Genomic DNA, 19,203 nt, shown 5'->3' on the forward strand with positions numbered 1-19,203 from the left:
CTTTCCCCTTTGGTTTTGGTGGGTCATTGTCCCTCTATGCAAACAGCACTATCTTGGTCTCCCAGGCTCCTTTACCACCCACGTTCTTTGGGACCCCTCCCTCTGCTCTCTGTCTTCTCCCTCTGCACAAACCCTAGGGGTCAGGTGGACCTGGGTCATTGTCTTACTCTTTTTGTGCTCTATCACAGAATACCCGAGGCTGGTAATTTATAAAGAACAGAGATTTATTTCTTTCAGTTCTGGAGGTTCAAGATCAAGGGGCCACATCTGGTGAGGGCCTTCGTGCTATGTTATCCCGTGGTAGAAGATGGAAGGGAGAGAGGCTAGAGAGAGAGGGCGAAAGGACTGAAATTGCTTTTATAACCGACCCATCTCCAGATAACCACATTAATCCATTCGTGAGGGTGGAGCCCTCTAACCCAGTCACCTCTTCTTAGTCCCTTACTTCCGACACTGTTGCACTGAGGATTAAGTTTCTAATATGTGAACTTTGGGGGACACATTCAGACCATAGCAATCATATTCCCATATGAAACCAATCACTGCTTCAGAATTGTGTCACTTCCTCCAGGGCCTTCACTGTACTCCAGACTCCCATATCCCTCCATCCCTCTGCCTCTGGCCTCAGCGGCCCTCAGGCTCTCATACCTATCCGTTCTGCTTTTCCTCCAGGACTCCCCATCTTGTTGAAAACACAGCTTTCCACCTGGGCATCAGCCAGTCTCCTCTCTTACCCTCATCTCTACCTCTGTGCACTCTTAGGAAGATGTAACTACTGTCTTTCCTGTGTCTCTTCCCCTTCCCACTGGCCACTGTCAAGTTCAGGCCCCACAACTTCCTGTCTGGGTTACTGTGCCTTCTGCCCAGCTTGCTGTCTGCCTTGCAGTTCTAATCCCCTCCAATGCATCTTGTACACTGCCACCAGGGATCTTTCTAGAACACCAGTGTCACAGTGTTCTACCCTGTTGAAAATGTCTCAGCACCAGTGCCGTTTCAACCTCCGGTCCAGTTTCAGAACCGCTCCCAGTCCTGGCACCAGGTGTCTCATAGCCTGGCTCCTGCCTGTTCCTTCACCCCTGCACCTGTTGCTTCCTCTGCACAGAAAGCCCTTGGAGCACCCCACATGTGTCAAGTGCTTCCACAGCCTGGGCACATGCTTTCCCCCTCTCTGAGGAGCTCTCAGCTCTCCCTTCATCCTGCAGTTATTTTCTTACATCGTATTTTGTTTTGACTCAGAAGGCATACGTGCATGTGTGTGACATGAGTATATTGTACACTGCTGAGGATTGGGTTTCTGGTGAACCCATTTCCCAAATAGCGAACATTGTACCGACAAGTTATATTTCAGCCCTCGTCCTCATGATCCTCCCCCTTTTGAGAGTCCCCCATGTCTATTGTTTCCATCTTTATGTCCATGCGTACCCAGTGTTTAGCTCCCACTTGTAAGTGAGAACATGCAGTATTTGGTTTTCTGTTTCTGAGTTAGATCACTTAGGATAGTGCCTCCAGCTCCATCCATGTTGCTGCAAAGGTCACGATATCATTCTTTTTTTATGGCTGCATCATCCAGTTTTTGTTTTGTTTTGTTTTTTTTGAGACAGACTCTCACTCTATCGCCCAGGCAGGAGTGGAGTGGTGTGATCTTGGCTCACTGCAACCTCCGCCTCCCAGGTTCAAGAGATTCTCCTGCCTCAGCCTCTCAAGGGCCTGGGATTATAGATGCGCATCACCACGCCTGGCTAATTTTTGTATTTTTGGTACAGACGGGGTTTCACCACGTTGGCCAGACTGGTCTCGAACTCCTGACCTCAGGTGATCCCCCCGCCTCGGCCTCCCAAAGTATTGGGATTAGAGGCGTGAACCACTGCGTTTGGCCATCCAGTTATTTTTACTCGTAACACTGTCTCGAGACCTGAAGAGCAGATGAGATGCCCTCTCTGGGCTCCACATCCCCCTGGGATGCCTTGTCCGGGGATTCCTATCACACTGTTGTAAACGTCTCTTTATCTGTGAACACCTGGAGGGCAGGGAGTCTACGGCATCATCCTGGGCACCTGTAGGTGCTCAATAAATATTTTTTGAAGAGCTGACATGAAATTCTTTTTGAAAGGAGGGAGGAGTGTGAATGAATAAACAATCAGTAACTAGTATACTCCTGCAAGTGTGTCCTGAATGCCTGGCAGTGTTCTAAGCACGTAATAGGAACCACTCATCAAACCTCCACAACAGTCCTTGAGGCGGGGACCATGACCATCTCCATGTGTTGTGTGAAGAAACGGAGCACAGAGAGGTTCAGTAACTTTACTCAAAGTCACACAGCCAATACGTGAAAGAGCTGGATTTGAATCCAAGCAGTCTGGCACTCAAGTCTGTGCTCTTCATCACTCCACTAGACTGCCAGTCTGAAGAAACACGAGGAAAGGTGAGAAAGACAAAGCAAACAGCAGGGCTCAGAGAGCTCCTTGTGAGTGGATGAGGCTCGTTTATCCATGCGTGTCGATCTTACCTGTGTGGAGGCTGCAGGGGAATGCCACAGGGCCTTTCCCTCTGCATCCTGGAGATGGGAGAACAGGCTCTCTCCAGATGGTAAAGGAGGGGCACCCGTGTGAGTCCGGGACCAGGCTCCTGGCTTGGAACCTCCTGGCCCATGTGAGCTCAGGCAAGAATGCTGACCTTTCAGTCCTTCCTTGCCTCTTCTATACAGCAGGATAACTATACTGCCTACCACATAGATGGCGGAGAATAGAAGTGAGAGGAGGTGCTAGCCCTGGGGCACATACAGGAAGCATTCACTGAATGGTACATGTTATTATTACAGTGGGAACTTTGGAGCCAGGGCAAGGGTGAAGACCCAGTTGTATGACAATGGAAGCTACATACTGCTGCTCTGACCTCACGGATAATTCCATTTTAACTTTAGAATTCCATATGCTTGCTGCTAACTCAGCAGAATCTTAGAGTTCTGTGGTTTATGTTTGCCCAGTAACTGCGTTGGTTGATATGAGTTGCTGTTGGCTGAGTGTAGGAGGTGAGAGCTGGAGGTAGTTGGTGTGTGGAGCAGCTGTCCAGAGTCTAGAGTTGTGGGTTCCAATCCTGGCTCAGCCACTTGCCACTTTGGTCCTCGGTTTCCTCATCTGTGAGATAACAATGTATGCCTCATAAGACTATTATAGGGGTTAAATGAGAGTATGTAAAATTACCTGGATAGGGCCTCACTGACAGGATAGGTGGTTTTTCTGTTCACTCTAAAATACATTGACTCCAGATGAATTTTTTTAAAAAGAATAACAACAGTAATAATAATGTGAATTTTATTTTTTTTCAAGCATTTCTGTGCAGGGAGAGAATTAGAGAAATTTCTGTCTTCTCCTTCTCCAAGAGCCATCTGGCTGGATAGCTTTTGGTGGATATTTCATGAGAGGTACCAGGTATATACAAATCTGCTTGTTTCTCTGCCTTGCTTCAGTCATTTTGCTACAAAACCAATTCCATCCTCTTTGACATGGGCTACAAGCCCTTCTGATCCCATGGAGCACCCCGCAGCCTCACCTGTCACCCAGTCCCCTCCCCACCCATGCCTCAGCCACACACCCTGTGCTTCAGCCATTGTGCAATGCCCTGCGGCTCCCCCAGGCTTTAGGAGCTGGTTGCACGGCTGTCACAGGCAGGGTTGAGAGTAGACCTCAGGACTTCTGGGCCAGCGTTAGGGTGCTGTCTTCAACAGCGCTCTGCCTCTGTGTACGTGCTTTGTAAATCTCATCCCCAAAAATGAACACGTTATTTCATAAAGCAAACAAGGCTAAATATCTTGAGAATAAGATTGCTGGAAATGAAAGCAATACTGACTTAAAAATCCCAGCCCCTCAGTTGTTTCAGCAAGGGATTTTAGTAATTCCTTTTTCTTTTCTATTCCTGGCAGCCAAACAAGGAGCTCCAGAATAATCTGTTCGACCGGATAGCCCAGCACTACGCCTTACTTTTGTTTCGTGTACCCAAGTCCCACTATGAAGAGGCGCTCTTAAAAGTGAGCATCAGCCACTGTCTAGAAAAAAAGTCACATTAGATTTCTATTCATTTCTGATGCCAAGAGAATGTCTTAAACATTCTTTACATAAGGGAGTAATTACTAAATCGTGATAATCCATACGCTGACTTGCAATGTAGAAGTTACAAAAATACAGTAGAGCTATTTATACTGATTGGAAGATGCAATGATATATTTAAGTGAAAAAGCAATTTATACAACATATATATATATATATATATATGCCTATGAATAGAAAAAAAACCCTGAAAAATATTTACCAAACTCTTAGCAATGCTTATCACTGGGAAGTGAAGTTATAAGAAACTTTCCTCTTTGGGCATGGTGGCTCATGCCTGTAATCCCAGCACTTTGGAAGGCCAAGGTTTGAGGATCACCTGAGGTCAGGAGTTCAAGACTAGCCTGGCCAACATGGCAAAACCCCGTCTCTAAATTGCAAAAATTAGCCAGGAGTGGTGGCGGGTGCCTGTAATCCCAGCTACTCGGGAGACTGAGGCAGTGTTCACGTGAACCCGGGAGGCGGAGGTTGCAGTGAGCCGAGATCGCGGCACTGCACTCCAGCCTGGGCAACAGAGCGAGACTCTATCTCAAAAAAAAGAGAAACTTTCTCTTTCCATTTTATTATTTATTTTGAGACAGAGTCTCGCTCTGTCACCCAGGCTGGAGTGCAGTAGCATGATCTCGACTCACTGCAACTTCCAATTCCTGGGTTCAAGCAATTCTCCTGCCTCAGCCTTCTGAATAGCTGGGATTACAGGTGCGTACCACCATACCCAGCTAATTTTTGTGTTTTTAGTAGAGATAGGGTTTCACCATGTTGGCCAGGCTGATCTCGAACTCCTGATTTCAAGTGATCCGCCTGCCTCGGCTTCCCAAAGTGCTGGGATTACAGGCATGAGCCACTGTGCCGAGCCTCCCTTTCCATATTATATTTTTCTGTAGTATTTAAATAAGCATATAATTTTAAATTTTAAAATGTGACTATACATATATACTTTTTATATGGGTATATATATATAGATGTATATACTAAAAGGATTGCTAGAAGAAAATATAAGTGAATACTTACATGATTTAGGGATGAAGAAGGACTTCCTTTGTTTTTTTTCCTCTAGAAACAATGTCTGGCTTTGTTGCCAACGTGGTACAATCATAACTCACCGTAGTCTCAAATTTCTGGGCCTGAACTACCCCCCTACCTCAGCCTCCTGAGTAGCTAAGACTACAGGCATGCGCCACCACACCTAGCTAATCCTTTTTTTTTTTTTTTTTTTGAGACAGAGTCTCTCTGTCGCCCAGGCTAGAGTGTAATGGCACAGTCTGGGCTCACTGCAACCTCCGCCTTCTTGGTTGAAGCGATTCTCCTGCCTCAGCCTCCTCCCAGGTAACTGGGATTATAGGCATGCACCACCACACTCAGCTAATTTTTTCTTTTTGGTATTTTTAGTAGAGACAGGGTTTCACCATGTTGGCCAGGCTGGTCTCGAACTCCTGACCTTAGGTGATCCACCCGCCTCAGCCTCCCAAAGCGTTGGGATTACAGGCGTGAGCCACCGCGCCCAGCCCCATTTTACTTCTTAGATTGTGTAGATTAAAGAGTATGGCCAAGTGCAGTGGTACACACCTATATTCCCAGCTACTCAGAAGGCTGAGGCAACAGGATTAGAGGATCACTTCAGCCAGGAGTTCAAATCCAGCCTGGGCAACACAGTGAGAACCTTGTCTCTAAACAACAACGACAAAAACTGTATATAAAAAAAGAAAGTCCTTCCTCATCCCCAAATCACGTAAGCCAGGGTGGAAATGCTGAGAACGTTGCCTGAGCTCTGCTTGCTCCGCAGAGGCTGCCATCACTTCTGAGCAAAGCCATGTACACCAGCTTCTGTTGCTGCTTCCCACAGTCCTGGTTCAACACACACGAATTCAAGTCTGACATCTGTAACACAATGAGCCTGTGGATTTCAGGTGAGCGGTGACTTTTTTCCACCGGGGAAAGCGATTCTGGAAAAATGTTTTCCACTGGTACCTAGGTATGTCATTGTTTGCTTTGACACCCTCATCAAGGCATTCTCTCTTTTCTCTCCTTAACATTAAAGAGAGCAAAGTATGTATGTGGTTGGAGCCCCAAGGAATACAAATTTTCCTGCTTCCTCAAAACAGTTCTGAGACATCCCTTCCTAATCCCTTTTTTTTTTTTCCCTGAGATGGAGTCTCTCTTTGTCACCCAGGCTGAAGTGCAATGGTGCGATCTCAGCTCACTGCAACCTCCGCCTCCCAGATTCAAGTGATTCTCCTGCCTCACCCTCCTGAGTAGCCGGGATTACAGGCATGCACCACCACGCCCAGCTAATTTTTGTATTTGTAGTAGAGATGGGGTTTCACCATATTGGTCAGACTGGTCTCAAGCTCCTGATCTTGTGATCCACCTGCCTCAGCCTCCCAAAGTGCTAGGATTATAGGCATGAGCCACAGCGCCCGGCCCTTAGCCCCTTTTTTGTGCTCAGCTACATCTACAGGGAGTGAAGGGCCATATCCTAACAAGATAGCAAAGTTTCAGCACGGCCCTGTTAGTTAACCGTGTGCTGTGGGCTGATGCACGCAGGACTCAGGAACCCAAAAGCAGTATGTGAGTTTAGATCATCCCACCCTGCCACCCTCCATGTGACCGCCCACTGGGCAATCATGTGTCCCTCCCTCCAGCACACTCAGGACCAGCTGGATGCCTGCTTTATCAACCACCTTCCAGTCCCCTCCCCTGATCTCAACCTTGACATTTTCTAAGTTCATTAAAAGCTGCCATGTATCGAAAGGTTCCTGTGTACTAAGTGCTGTGCTAAGTAAGCACTTTTCACATCTCCTATTGTGTTGTGGCTTCCTAAGATCACCCCCGTGTTAGAAGATTTGCTGGAAGAACTCACGGGTCTCCGTACGTAAGTGTAGTCTCGCTACGATTTATTACAAGAATGTAGTAAGGAAATAGAGCTGGATTATAAGGGAAAAAGGTAGAGTTTGGAGGAATCCATATGCAGACTTCTTTATGCCCCCTCCCTCCCATAAGGAGTCATACAGAACCCACTCATCCCCCTACAACGAAAAGCTAGCAACATGTGTGTGTTGCTTCTGCCCAGGGAAGCCCATTAGAGCTGGAGTGCTCAAAGTTTTCACTGGGATAGTCACATAGACACCTCTGTCTGTCACGTACCACAATTCCAGGACGGCAGGTGTTCAGCATAAGCCACGTTGTTTGTACCAACAGTATAGGCGCAACGAGCCGCTCTTCTTCCATCAGAGAGAGTTTTATATCAGTGGAATAAACTGTTTACTAGCCAGGTTCCCAGAGGCCAGCCAAGGCATCCTCGCAAGCAGGCCTTTCTGAGGACAGCAGTCTCAGGCCTGCTGTCTTAACTCTTTTCTGCACACCCATTTAATCTTCTTCTTTTTTTTTTTTTGAAATGGAGTTTCGCTCTTGTTGCCCATGCTGGAGTGCAATGGCACGATCTCGGCTCACTGCAGCCTCTGCCTCCAGAGATCAAGTAATTCTCCAGCCTCAGCCTCCCGAGTAGATGGGATTACAGGTGCACACCACCACGCCTGGCTAATTTTTGTATTTTTAGTAGAGATGGTGGTCAGGCTGGTCTCAAACTCCTGACCTCAGGTGATCCACCCACCTCAGCCTCCCAAAGTGCTGGGATTACAGGCGTGAGCCACTGCACAGGTGTTCATTCCAGGGCTGTGCCACTCCAAAGCTGGGTCTTTGACTGTTATGCCACCCTGCCTCCCATTTTCTGACTGTCTTCTCTTTTTGCTGTTCCACCTTGCTATTCCCTTTAACATCCAAGGCTGCACCTCCTTACCCCGGTTTATTCCCTGTATAAATAACCCCCCTGTCCACTTTGTCTAGCGGAGCCAGCAGCTTTGCACAGTGGCTCAAATGTCTCAAGTCATCCTTGGAAGCATCACTGTCAAACATATAGAGAGAAACCATTTCTGGCACTAAGCTAAATGTGATCATGTTAAACAAACATTTACTAAGCACCTATTGTATTTATTATGTGCCAGACCTAGAGTCCTAGAGGTATAAAGCTGAAGAAGACCCAGCCCCTGTTCTCAGGGAACTCGTGGTCTAGCCAGAACAGGGGACATGGAAAACAAATAACTATGATGTCTTCACATTTGCAAAGCATGTCAGGGACTCACACACCGGTGTGTTCTGACCCTTACACCCAGCGGACAGGTAGGGCAAGGTCATCATCCCCGTGTTCCAGATGAGGAAGCCTCTAGAGAGGAAGTGACTCACCCAAGGCCACCAGGCTGGTATGGGGCAGGGCTAACACTGGAAGCCCAGCCTCCCAGGAACCAGCAGGGGCTCCCCAGGCCTCTTTTGCAGAAGCCTCCTTTCTCACTCTTTTTTAAATTTCTTTTTAAATAGAGACGGGGTCCCACTATGTTGCCCAGGCTGGTCTCCTGTGCTCAAGTGACCTCCCACCTTGGCTTCTCAAAGTTCTGGGATTACGGGCGTGATCCACCGCGCCTGGCCCCATTCTCACTCTTGCCTCCTCCCTTAGGCACCTATCCTAGCCCACAGAGCTATGACAGCTGGAACTACTCAGAACTAGACCCAGAGCGATTCCGCAGAGAAGAATTAATGTTACACAGAAGAAGACTGATAAAGGGTAAGTTAGCAGTTACAGCCTCCTGCCTTCTTTGCCGCTGCCATACCCAACTACTATCTAACTGAGGGAGGAGAGGCCTTGGCATTGTTGTCCTCTGGTCAGGTTCTCTCTTGGGTACCCCCAAACTAGCCACCAAAATTCTTTGTGCTTGTGGACTGTAGTGTACAACATAATCATTGGGAGGCAGGGGATGGAATTTTGTATTGGAATAGTGGATGCCAGATGATGAGTGTCTACCTATGTGCAAGGCATTGTGATGAGCTCTCTGCCTCTTTTTTTTTTTTTTTTTTCTTGGAGATAGAGTCTCACTCTGTCACCCAGGCTGGAGTGCGGTGGCGTGATCTCGGCTTACTGCAACCTCCGCCTCCCGGGTTCAAGCAATTCTCCTGCCTCATCCTCCCGAGTAGCTGGGATTATAGGCACCCGCCACCAAGCCCAGCTAATTTTTGTATTTTTAGTAGAGATGGGGTTTCCCCATGTTGGCTGGGCTGGTCTTGAACTCCTGACCTCAAATGATCCACCTGCCTCGGCCTCCCAAAGTGCTGGGATTACAGACGTGAGCCCCCGTGCCTGGCCAGCCCATTTTATTTAATCCTCATGACAGCCTGCTGAAGTACACACTAAATCCAATTCACAGATGAGGAAACTAAAGCTCAGAGAAGCGACTTGTCCAAGGTCAGCTTTTCTGTTGTACTCAGCAGACACATGATGAGCTCTGGGTGCCAGGTACTCTGCTCAGCACTGGGAACACGGTGGTGGTGGCAAGCCCAGTCCCTCTGTTGCAGGGCCAAGGAACCCCAGAATTGGGACTTCTGCCTGGAAAGGTTCAAGGCGTTGCCCAGGAAGGAATTCAAGGATGAGCTGGGGGTAGAACAAAGTGTCTCACCTTGACTATGGCAGCCCTCTGACTGCTTCTGCAGAGTAGGGCTACCCCATAAGCAGTGTGTTGAGAACAAGAGCTCAGGGCCAGTTCTGCAGGCTCATTTATACCCATGTTTAATTACAGGCAAATTAAGGGGCAGGTTATTCAGAAATTTCTGGAAAAAGGGGTGGTAAATTCCAGGTCCGGTCATTGCTAGGGAATGATAAACTGACTTGACGCCTGGTGGGCATGTCTTAGGGAGCTAGTCTTCAATTAGGTCTGGAGTAGAGTTCCACCTCCAACCTCACCTCCTTATGATCTGGTGGGAAATTCAGGCCACACAATTGTCCTGCAAGGGATTGGGCACTGCACTGGAGGGATTCAGTCCAGCCCTGAGAAGGCTAGTACGTGGCGTTTGAGTTGAGATGCGAAGGGTGTGTTGGTCCAAGGACCTGCAGCATCAGTATCTCTCCAAATCCACTGACTCCGACTCTGCAGTTGATCAGGAGGACTTCCAGTGATCTAGAAGCATGTTCTAGTTTGAGAAGCCCTGGTTTAGGGCACAAAGGAAGAGAATACCTGAAACCCTTGGAGCAGAGCACGGTGGTGGTTACTAGCTGGAAATGATAAGCTGGCACTCACTCAGGGCCAGACGCTTTTTGTTTTTTTTTTGAGACAGACTCTCGCTCTGTCGCCCAGGCTGGAGTGCAATGGCATGATCTCGGCTCACTGCAACCTCCGCCTCCCAGGTTCAGGTGATCCTCCTGCCTCAGCCTCCCAACACTTTTACCTGTTAGCTCTCTAAGCATTTCCATTTCTTGATCCCTTCATAGATATGATTTCCCAGTAGTCATCATGCACACTCAGGGAGGTTTTTTTTCCTCTTCTTTTCTTTTCCTTCCTTCCTTCCTTCCTTTCTTTCTTTTTTTTTTTTTTTTTAGACAGTCTATGTCACCCGGGCTGGAGTGCAGCGGCATGATCTCAGCTCACTGCAACCTCTGCCTTCTGGTTCAAGCGATTCTCGAGCCTCAGCCTCCTGAGTAGCTGGGATTACAGGCATGCGCCACCACACCCGGCTAATTTTTGTATTTTTAGTACAAAAATACAGGGTGAGACAGGGTTTCACCATGTTGCCCAGGCTAGTCTCAAACTCCTGAGCTCAAGCAATCTGCCCACCTTGGCCTCCCAAAGTGCTGGGATTATAGGCGTGAGCCACCGTGCCCGGCCGACTCAGGGAGTTTTTTCAAAGTGAAGAAAAACCTAACCCATAAATTGTCTGAGTTTAATGACATTTTAATGAATATTAAATTTAACAGCTATGAATTTGATAGATTGTTTCTTTTTTTTTTTTTTTTTTTTTTTTTTTTTTTTTTTTTTGAGACGGAGTCTGGCTCTGTCACCCAGGCTGGAGTGCAGTGGCGCGATCTCGGCTCACTGCAAGCTCCGCCTCCCGGGTTTACGCCATTCTCCTGTCTCAGCCTCCCGAGTAGCTGGGACCACAGGCGCCCGCCACCTCGCCCGGCTAGTTTTTTGTATTTTTTTTTTAGTAGAGACGGGGTTTCACCGTGTTAGCCAGGATGGTCTCGATCTCCTGACCTCGTGATCCGCCCGTCTCGGCCTCCCAAAGTGCTGGGATTACAGGCTTGAGCCACCGCGCCCGGCCCTGATAGATTGTTTCTTAAGCATTTAAGCATTTTAATTTTGCAGAGCTCCAAACTGGTTTTTCTTCTGAAGCCAGTCCTTTTTTCCCTGTGGGTTGAGTGTCTACCCTATGCACAGGGCTGTGTATACATTATTATTATTATTATTATTTTTTTTTTTGAGACAGAGTCTTGCTCTGTCGCCCAGGCTGGAATGCAGTGGCGCGATCTCGGCTCACTGCAAGCTCCGCCTCCTGAGTTCACGCCATTCTCCTGCCTCAGCCTCCCGAGTAGCTGGGACTACAGGAGCCCGCCACCATGCCCGGCTAATTTTTTGTATTTTTTTTTTAGTAGAGACGGGGTTTCACCGTGTTAGCCAGGATGGTCTCGATCTCCTGACTTCGTGATCCACCCACCTCGGCTTCCCAAAGTGCTGGGATTGCAGGCGTGAGCCACCTTGCCCAGCCCTGTGCATACATTATTTCCTTTAATTGGTGCATTCACCCTAGAGGGAGATACTGTGCACAGTCTAACAGGATCAGGGTTGGGTAACTTGCCCAGCAGGTGGAGTCGACAGACTTTCTGGGTGTCACTCTCTCCAGAAAGGAGGCTGTTTCAAGCTCCTGGGCTGCAATCTTCATTGCCCCATGACAAGACGAACTAATAACAGCTTTTTCCCTTCTATAGGGAGAGAGTTTTCTTTGTTTGCTGGTACGAGAGCCTTCTCCCAGAAGCCAGGCCAGAGCAGGAAATTCTGCCACCCTCAGGTAAGTGGGGAGGCACAGACCGGGACCCCTTGGGGCCCCATAAGCTTCAGAAACCGTGGGTTCTTCTGGAGCATCAGTGGCCTCCTGTTAGTTGCACATCTCTGTACCCCTTGCCCAGGTCTACCCCATCTTCTAAGTGAGGAGCCCCGGGAGGCTCCTTACTTGGGTGGGTAAGTGGGTGGGTAAGTGGCGCACTAAGTGGGTAAGTGGCGCACTAAGGCGCATTCACAGAAATGTAGCGATTGAGAAGAGAAAGGGAAGGAACCAGGTTTTCAGTGTAGGCTGCAGTGCAAGATGCTTTTACTTATTTTTTTCTCCACTAATCCTCATGGCAAACCTGAAACCTAGCAGTCATCCCTGATACCTACTTTATCCTCTGCCCTATTGATGTTCCTTCTGACGTACCTCCCAGAACCACCTGTTTCTCACTCTTCCACTCCCACCACCCTAGTTTGAGTTCCCATCACTACTGCAGTAGGCACCTAACTGGTCTCCCTCAGGTTCTCAGATACTTCTAGGGCCATCTTTTCAAAGTGCAAAGCTAAGTACATCATCCCATCACCACCTGACTCTATCCTATCCCCCGACCCTAAAAACCCTATACTTCCAGGCCAGGCGCAGTGACTCACGCCTGTAATCCCAATACTTTGGGAGCCCGAGGCAGGCAGATCACTTGAGGCCAGGAGTCCAAGACCAGCCTGGTCCACATGGTGAAACCCCGTCTCTACTAAGAATACAAAAATTAGCCAGGCTTGGTGGCACACACCTGTAGTCCCAGCTACTCAGGAGGCTGAGGCACAAGAATTGCTTGAACCTGGGAGGCAGAGGTTGCAGAGAGTTGAGGTCACACCACTGCACTCCAGCCTGGGTGACAGAGCAAGACTCTGTCTCAAAAAAAAAAAAAAAAAAAAAGTCCTACTTCTAGCCGATAAAACTACACCCTCCACACCCCAGAATGCTTCCTCTGGCCTTTAGAGTAGACTGACTTGCACAGCCTTGCTCATCTAGCTCAACCCCTTCTCCACCCTCCTGGGCTCTCAGGGGTCCTGCCATGGGGGACTTCTTTCAGTTCCTTGTATACCACACTCCCTTCCTGTATGTGGCCTCTGTACCTCCTGTTCTTCTTGTCCCAGGTAAACTCCCATCACCACTGCCATTGTCACTGTCAGCATTTCCTCCCAACTCCCAAGTCCAGAGACATTGAAAGCATGCAGTTAGCCAAATGCCACAAATAAAGGCCTTTTTTTTTTTTTCTTTTTCTGAAGAACTGGAAAAAAAAATCCAGGGCAGGGTTTAGCAAACTATGAATCAGACCTTTCACTGCCTGTTTTTGAAAATAAAGCTTTATTGGCGCACAGCCATGGCCATTCATTTACTGTTGTCTACAACTACCTTTGCACTGAAACAGCAGAGTTGAATACTTGCAATAAAGACTTTATGACCTGGAAAGCCAAATATTTGTCATGTGGCTTTTTGCAGAAAAAGTTTGCCAACCCCTGGTCTAAGAGATATATAGTCATCCTTCCATCTCAGTTCAGATTCTTGTAGGGAGGGAAAAAAACCTTTTATCTACCCTCTTAGGCAAAGTGTATGGATCCCTACAAGTTAAACTGACAAAAGACAGACAGTGTAACAGGAAACAGGCATTCAAATTTTATTTGATGTTCATATTTTTACATGACACAGGACTTCATTGGAAAAAAGTGAAAACCTCAAAGAAGTGGCTAGGTCTGAGAGTTCACATACCACCCTAACAAAGAGCAGTTAATTGTGGAGATGTGACAAGACAAAGGAAAAGAGGTTTGGGCTTCCAGGGATGGTAAATTGTGGGAAGGTAAATATATGGGAGAAACTAATGGAAGATAAGGATTCAATATATATATCAATAAGATTTGTATATGCAGATTCAAGGGTGCTATCTCCAGTGACAAGTTGTCTCTTCTTCCTGATACTGGAGATGGGAAGCAGGGACACCTTCACAAAGGAAAATTTATGCTCTGCTTTTAGATGGAAAGTGGAATTTTAAAGAGATTTCCTGCACCTGCTGTTTTTCAATTGCCTTCAGCTCAAAATAATTCTTATGCAAAGTGGCCTATTTTGGGATGACAGATTCTGACCCCCTTCACTCTCATCCTCAGGGTCAGCGTTCTGCCCCTCTGGGCTGGATGAGGATCCTTGTTATACAGACCAATGTCCCTTTCCTTCAGAGCACTCATGTAATTATTTGGTTATCACTGTGATCATGGCTGTTTCCCGCCCCCCAATCTTTTTTTTTAATTGGTTTATTCTTTTAGAGACAGGGTCTCACTCTGTTGCCCAGGCCAGAGTGCTGTGGTGTGATCATAGCTCACTGCAGCCTCAACCTCCTGGATTCAAGTGATCCTACTGCCTTAACCTCCTGAGTAGCTGGAACGTGTCACCATGAATTTTTAGTAGAGGTGGGTGGTCTTGAACTTCTAGCTCAAGCAGTCTTCCCACCTCAGCCTCCTGAAGCACTTCAATTATAGGTGTGAGCCACCAGGCCCAGCCTCCCCACTAATCTTTACACCCTAGGAGAACATTCCCACTTCTAGTACCTGAATGCCCCATTTCTAATACATACTTCCTTAATAAATGGCATTAGAGACTACATTCATTAAGACAGCCTCCTCTGGCTGGGTGCAGAAGCTCAGCCTATAATCCCAGCACTTTGGGAGTCTGAGGTGGGCGGATCACAAGGTCAGGAGATCGAGACCATCTTGGCTAGCACGGTGAAACCCCATCTCTACTAAAAATAGAAAAAATTAGCCGGGTGTGGTGGCGCACACCTGTAGTCCTAGCTACTGGGGAGGCTGAGGCAGGAGAATTGCTCTAACCCAGGAGGTGGAGGTTGCAGTGAGCTGAGATCGTGCCACTGCACTCCAGCCTGGGTGACAGAGCAAGACTCTGTCTCAAAAAAAAAAAAAAAAAAAAATATATATATATATATATATATGTTCTCACAGGTTCAGATTCTAGCTGTGTGGCCTCAGGCAAGTTATTTGACTTCCCTAAGACTTTGTTTCTACAGGTCTAAAATAGGTATAACAACCATGGTGCCTTCTTGCAGACATTCTGAAGACTGTGCGACCCCATAGCTCAGAAGGGCACTCAGCGCTGCCTGGCCGCACCACTGTACTGCCCTAGCATGCCCAGGTTCTCCCACCTTCAAAACACTTCCCCTGCAGGGCGTCCTTCCCCACCTGCCCTCCCCCCCAGCACCACCCAGGGAAGGTCTTCACTGAGAAATCACGAGCAGTCAGCAGGAAGGCCCGTGCCTTCCCACCACCAAGACATCCTGCCCCGCTCTGCACCCTCGCCGTCTGCCATCTCTGTGCCTACGGAGAGGCCCTGCTCCCCTCCCGGCTCAGTCCCCAACCTGTGTTCTGAACCTCGGCCCTCTCGGCTTCCCAAGGAGAGATGCCCTTAGCGCCCCTCTTTCCTGCATCCTCATTTCCTCCCATTCTGTGGGGTCATTCCCGTCACTGAACAGCGGTGCTTTCAGCATCTCTTATCTCAACTCCACATCCCCATCTTCTGCTCCCTTTCACTCCAGAACTTCTTTTTTTATGAGACGGAGTTTCACTCTTTTTTTTTTTTTTTTTTTTTTTTTTTTGAGACGGAGTCTCGCTCTGTCGCCCAGGCTGGAGTGCAGTGGCCAGATCTCAGCTCACTGCAAGCTCTGCCTCCCGGTTCACGCCATTCTCCTGCCTCAGCCTCCCGAGTAGCTGGAACTACAGGCGCCCGCCACCTCGCCCGGCTAGTTTGTTTTTTTTTTTTTTTAATTTTTTAGTAGAGACGGGGTTTCACCGGGTTAGCCAGGATGGTCTCGATCTCCTGACCTCGTGATCCGCCCGATGAGACGGAGTTTCACTCTTATAGCCCAGGCTGGAGTGCAGTGGCGCAATCTTGGCTCACTGCAACCTCCGCCTTCTGGTTTCAAGCGATTCTCCTGCCTCAGCTTCCTGAGTAGCTGGGATTACAGGCTTGTGCCACCATGCCCGGCTAACTTTTTTTGTATTTTTAGCAGAGACAGGGTTTCACCATGTTGGCCAGGCTAGCCTCGAACTCCTGACCTCAGGCGATCCACCCACCTCGGCCTCCCAAAGTGCTGGGATTACAGGCGTGAGCCACCGCACCCGGCCCAGAACTTCTTGGAAGATGCCTCTGTAACCCCATCTCTGCCTGGCTACTCCTGTCAGGTTCCTACCCTCGGCAGCCACTGCAGCTGCTCTTGGCAACGGCGCGGGGACCGCACTGGCTTGGACTGAGTCACTCCTCTAACCTGTTTGGTGTGGTTGGCCACTCCCATCTTCTTGAGACGCTTTGTTCTCTTGGCTTCTTTGTTGCTAGACTTTTGACAGTGTCTTCCTTCCTCACTGGCTGACCCCTCTCCATCTTCTCTGCCAGCTCCCTGTCCTGTCAGTCTACTCTTTCCCAAGCCCCCTTCCTTACTATATCTACATGTTCTCCCTGGGTGGCCTCATCTGGTCTGGTAGCTTCAAATACCGCCCACACGCCAGTGACCCACCTTCGTCCTGGCCTCTCCCGCAACTTGCACTGGTCTGCCCACCAGCCCTCTCAGCCACACCAGGAGGATCTGAGACTTAGCCAGGTGAGGAAAGCACCTGACTCCTAGCCCCCGATGTTCTCTCTTGCCGGGCTGACTGCAGCAGCTGCCACCTAGGCTCCTTTCTTTTACTTGTAGCTCCAACCCAGCCTCCACACAGTGACCAGAGTAACCTTTTACAGGTATACATCAGATGGGGTCATTCCTGCTTGAAACCTCCAATAACTTCTTCATTGCATTTGGAATAAAATCCAGTCTCGTTCACCTGACTTGCAGTGCGGTACAGAATCAGGCCCCCCGATTCCAGGTGCCTGGCACCCATTCCCTCCCGCAGCACCAGGCACTGGACTTCCTTCTGCCTCTTGGATGTGCCAGGTCTATGCCTGGTTGGGCCTTTGCACTCGCTGTCCTCTTTGCCTGGAATCTGCTTTCCTCAGGGATCCAGAGGAGAAAGCTGGCTCCTCCTTGTCCCTCAGATGCCAGGTTCACTGTCACTGCCCTAGAGAAGCCGTCCCTGATGGCCAGCCACTGGCGTCCCATCGCCTGTCTCACTCTCTGCACGGTACTTATCCTCCTGTTGGGTTGATGTGTTGTTTGGAGTTTGTCTCCCTCTCTTAGAGGTAAACTCTGTCCGGGCGAGGTGGCTCAAGCCTGTAATCCCAGCACTTTGGGAGGCCCAGGCAGGAGGATCACTTGAGGTCGGGAGTTTGAGACCAGTCTGGCCAACATGGTGAAACCCCATCTCTACTAAAAATACATAAATTAGTTGGGCATGGTGGCATGTGCCTATAATCCCAGCTACAGGGGAGGCTGAGGCAGGAGAATTGCTTGAACCAGGGGGCAGAGGTTGCAGTGAGCTGAGGTTGCAGTGAGCTGAGATCGTACCACTGCACTCCAGCCTGGGCAGCAGTTATTGCTGTTCTCTCTTTTACCTCCTAGAACAGACCTAACACAAAGAAGACACTTAACAAATATTTCTGGACTTTGTGAACGAGGTCATCTATGTAAACTTTGGCCCTGTGCTTAGCATATGACGGTACTCTGTAAACATCAGTTCCCAAAAAGTGCAGACGACGCAGGTACTGCAGAGGGACCGCAGCACTCAGAGACCAAGACCAAAATATTATTCAGTGTTTGGGTACCGCCTGTCACAGTGGCTTGAAACAAGCGTGTGGTCTTTGTACTGAAATACGTAAACTCTCTGACAGTTATTTCAGGAACCTAGTTAAGAGATTCCATTTACTGCCCCCAAAATAGAAATAATCAAAAACTCTGGAACCTTAAGCACAGCTGCAGTTTTAATGGGCAAACCAGGATAGAGGGAGTAATTGGGTTTTGTGGTGGAGATAGAGCCTGTCTTGTCAAGAGCAGACACGTTTTCCCATCTGCTCAATGAAAGAGCTGGCTGTGTTCAAAATATGCTTTTCAATGGCAATTGTCTGAGAGTCCACAATTCAGGGGAATGAATTGCAATTACTTTCCGTCTCTTACCTGCTGTCTGCCCTTCGCTTGTTTAAGTGTTAGGGATTTGCACAGTGGAAATGAAAAAGTATCTAACCACAGAGCTGGCTTCTGCTCTGAGACCCAGCTATAAATTAGGACACCTACCTATTAGAGACTGAGTCGTTTGTTCATTTAATAAGTATTTTTAAAGATAGAAAAGTTTTAGGAAATGGAATCTGAGGGAGAAAATGATCGGGAGAGAGAACACCAGAGAGATGAAGAGAGCAGCAGGCAGGATCTTCTCCTCTGCCTCTCTTTGTACAGTGGCTCAGCTCTGCGTCCCCCTTTCCTAGCTCCCCATGTCCTAAACCTGGAGAAGTGGTATATAGTGGAGAGACCAGACTATCAAATTAGGCATGGATTAGAATCCTAGCTCTTAACCTGGCCAACATGGTGAAACCCTGTCTCTACTAAAAACACAAAAAGTAGACGGGCGTAGTGCCACACACCTGTGGTCCCAGCTACTTAGGGGACTGAGGCACGAGAATTGCTTGAACCCAGGAGGCAGAGGTTGCAGTGAGCTGCACTCCACTACTGCACTCCAGCCTGGGCAGCAGAGCGAGACCCTGTCTCAAAAAAAAAAAAGAATTCTAGCTCTTAGATGAGTCATTTCATCTCCCTGAACCTCAGTTTTCTTATCGGTAAAATGGGTACCTAGAGAAATCAGTCACAATGTGGGCATTAAATGTGATCTTATACGCAAGCACTCAACAAATAGCATAGCACAGAGTAAGAGCTCAATAAACATTAGCTCTTATCATCTTATACAAGGGTGGTACCTAGAGAAACACAGCTGGAGATTAAGAAAAAGGATGTCTTTGAGCCAGGAAGGCATACATTTCAGGGACTCCCAGCATCTGTGAAACCCAGTTGTACACACCTTCCCCCATTATATATATCAGGTGCAAACACGTAGTATTAGGATCCTGAGCTTTGTCTCTGGGAAGATGATGAGATGGCTAGAAACTGCATTGTCAGGGTCCAAGGACATCCCTGGGCTGGGACCTTGAACCTAGGTCCTTGCAGGGGGGAAAACAAACAAACATTTTGGGGGACTAAGGTGGGAGGATGGCTTGAGCCCAGGAGTTTGAGACCAACCTGGGCAACATAGTGAGATCCCCTGTC

The 19,203-nt window shown here is 48.3% G+C and overlaps 1 protein-coding gene across 1 annotated transcript in view; it reads left to right on the plus strand.

The window, feature by feature from the left end:
* Positions 1–19,203, plus strand: part of FAM227A (family with sequence similarity 227 member A) — a 72,930-nt gene that overhangs the window by 21,597 nt on the left and 32,130 nt on the right. Inside the window, exons 7-11 of the mRNA XM_074003751.1 lie at positions 3,327–3,428; positions 3,920–4,024; positions 5,887–6,010; positions 8,611–8,718; positions 11,908–11,987. Coding sequence (XP_073859852.1) covers positions 3,327–3,428; positions 3,920–4,024; positions 5,887–6,010; positions 8,611–8,718; positions 11,908–11,987 — 519 coding nt within the window. The remainder of the gene's footprint in view (positions 1–3,326; positions 3,429–3,919; positions 4,025–5,886; positions 6,011–8,610; positions 8,719–11,907; positions 11,988–19,203) is intronic.

The sequence above is a fragment of the Macaca fascicularis genome, chromosome 10 (genome assembly GCF_037993035.2).
Source record: "Macaca fascicularis isolate 582-1 chromosome 10, T2T-MFA8v1.1".
Taxonomy (NCBI): Eukaryota; Metazoa; Chordata; class Mammalia; order Primates; family Cercopithecidae; genus Macaca; species Macaca fascicularis.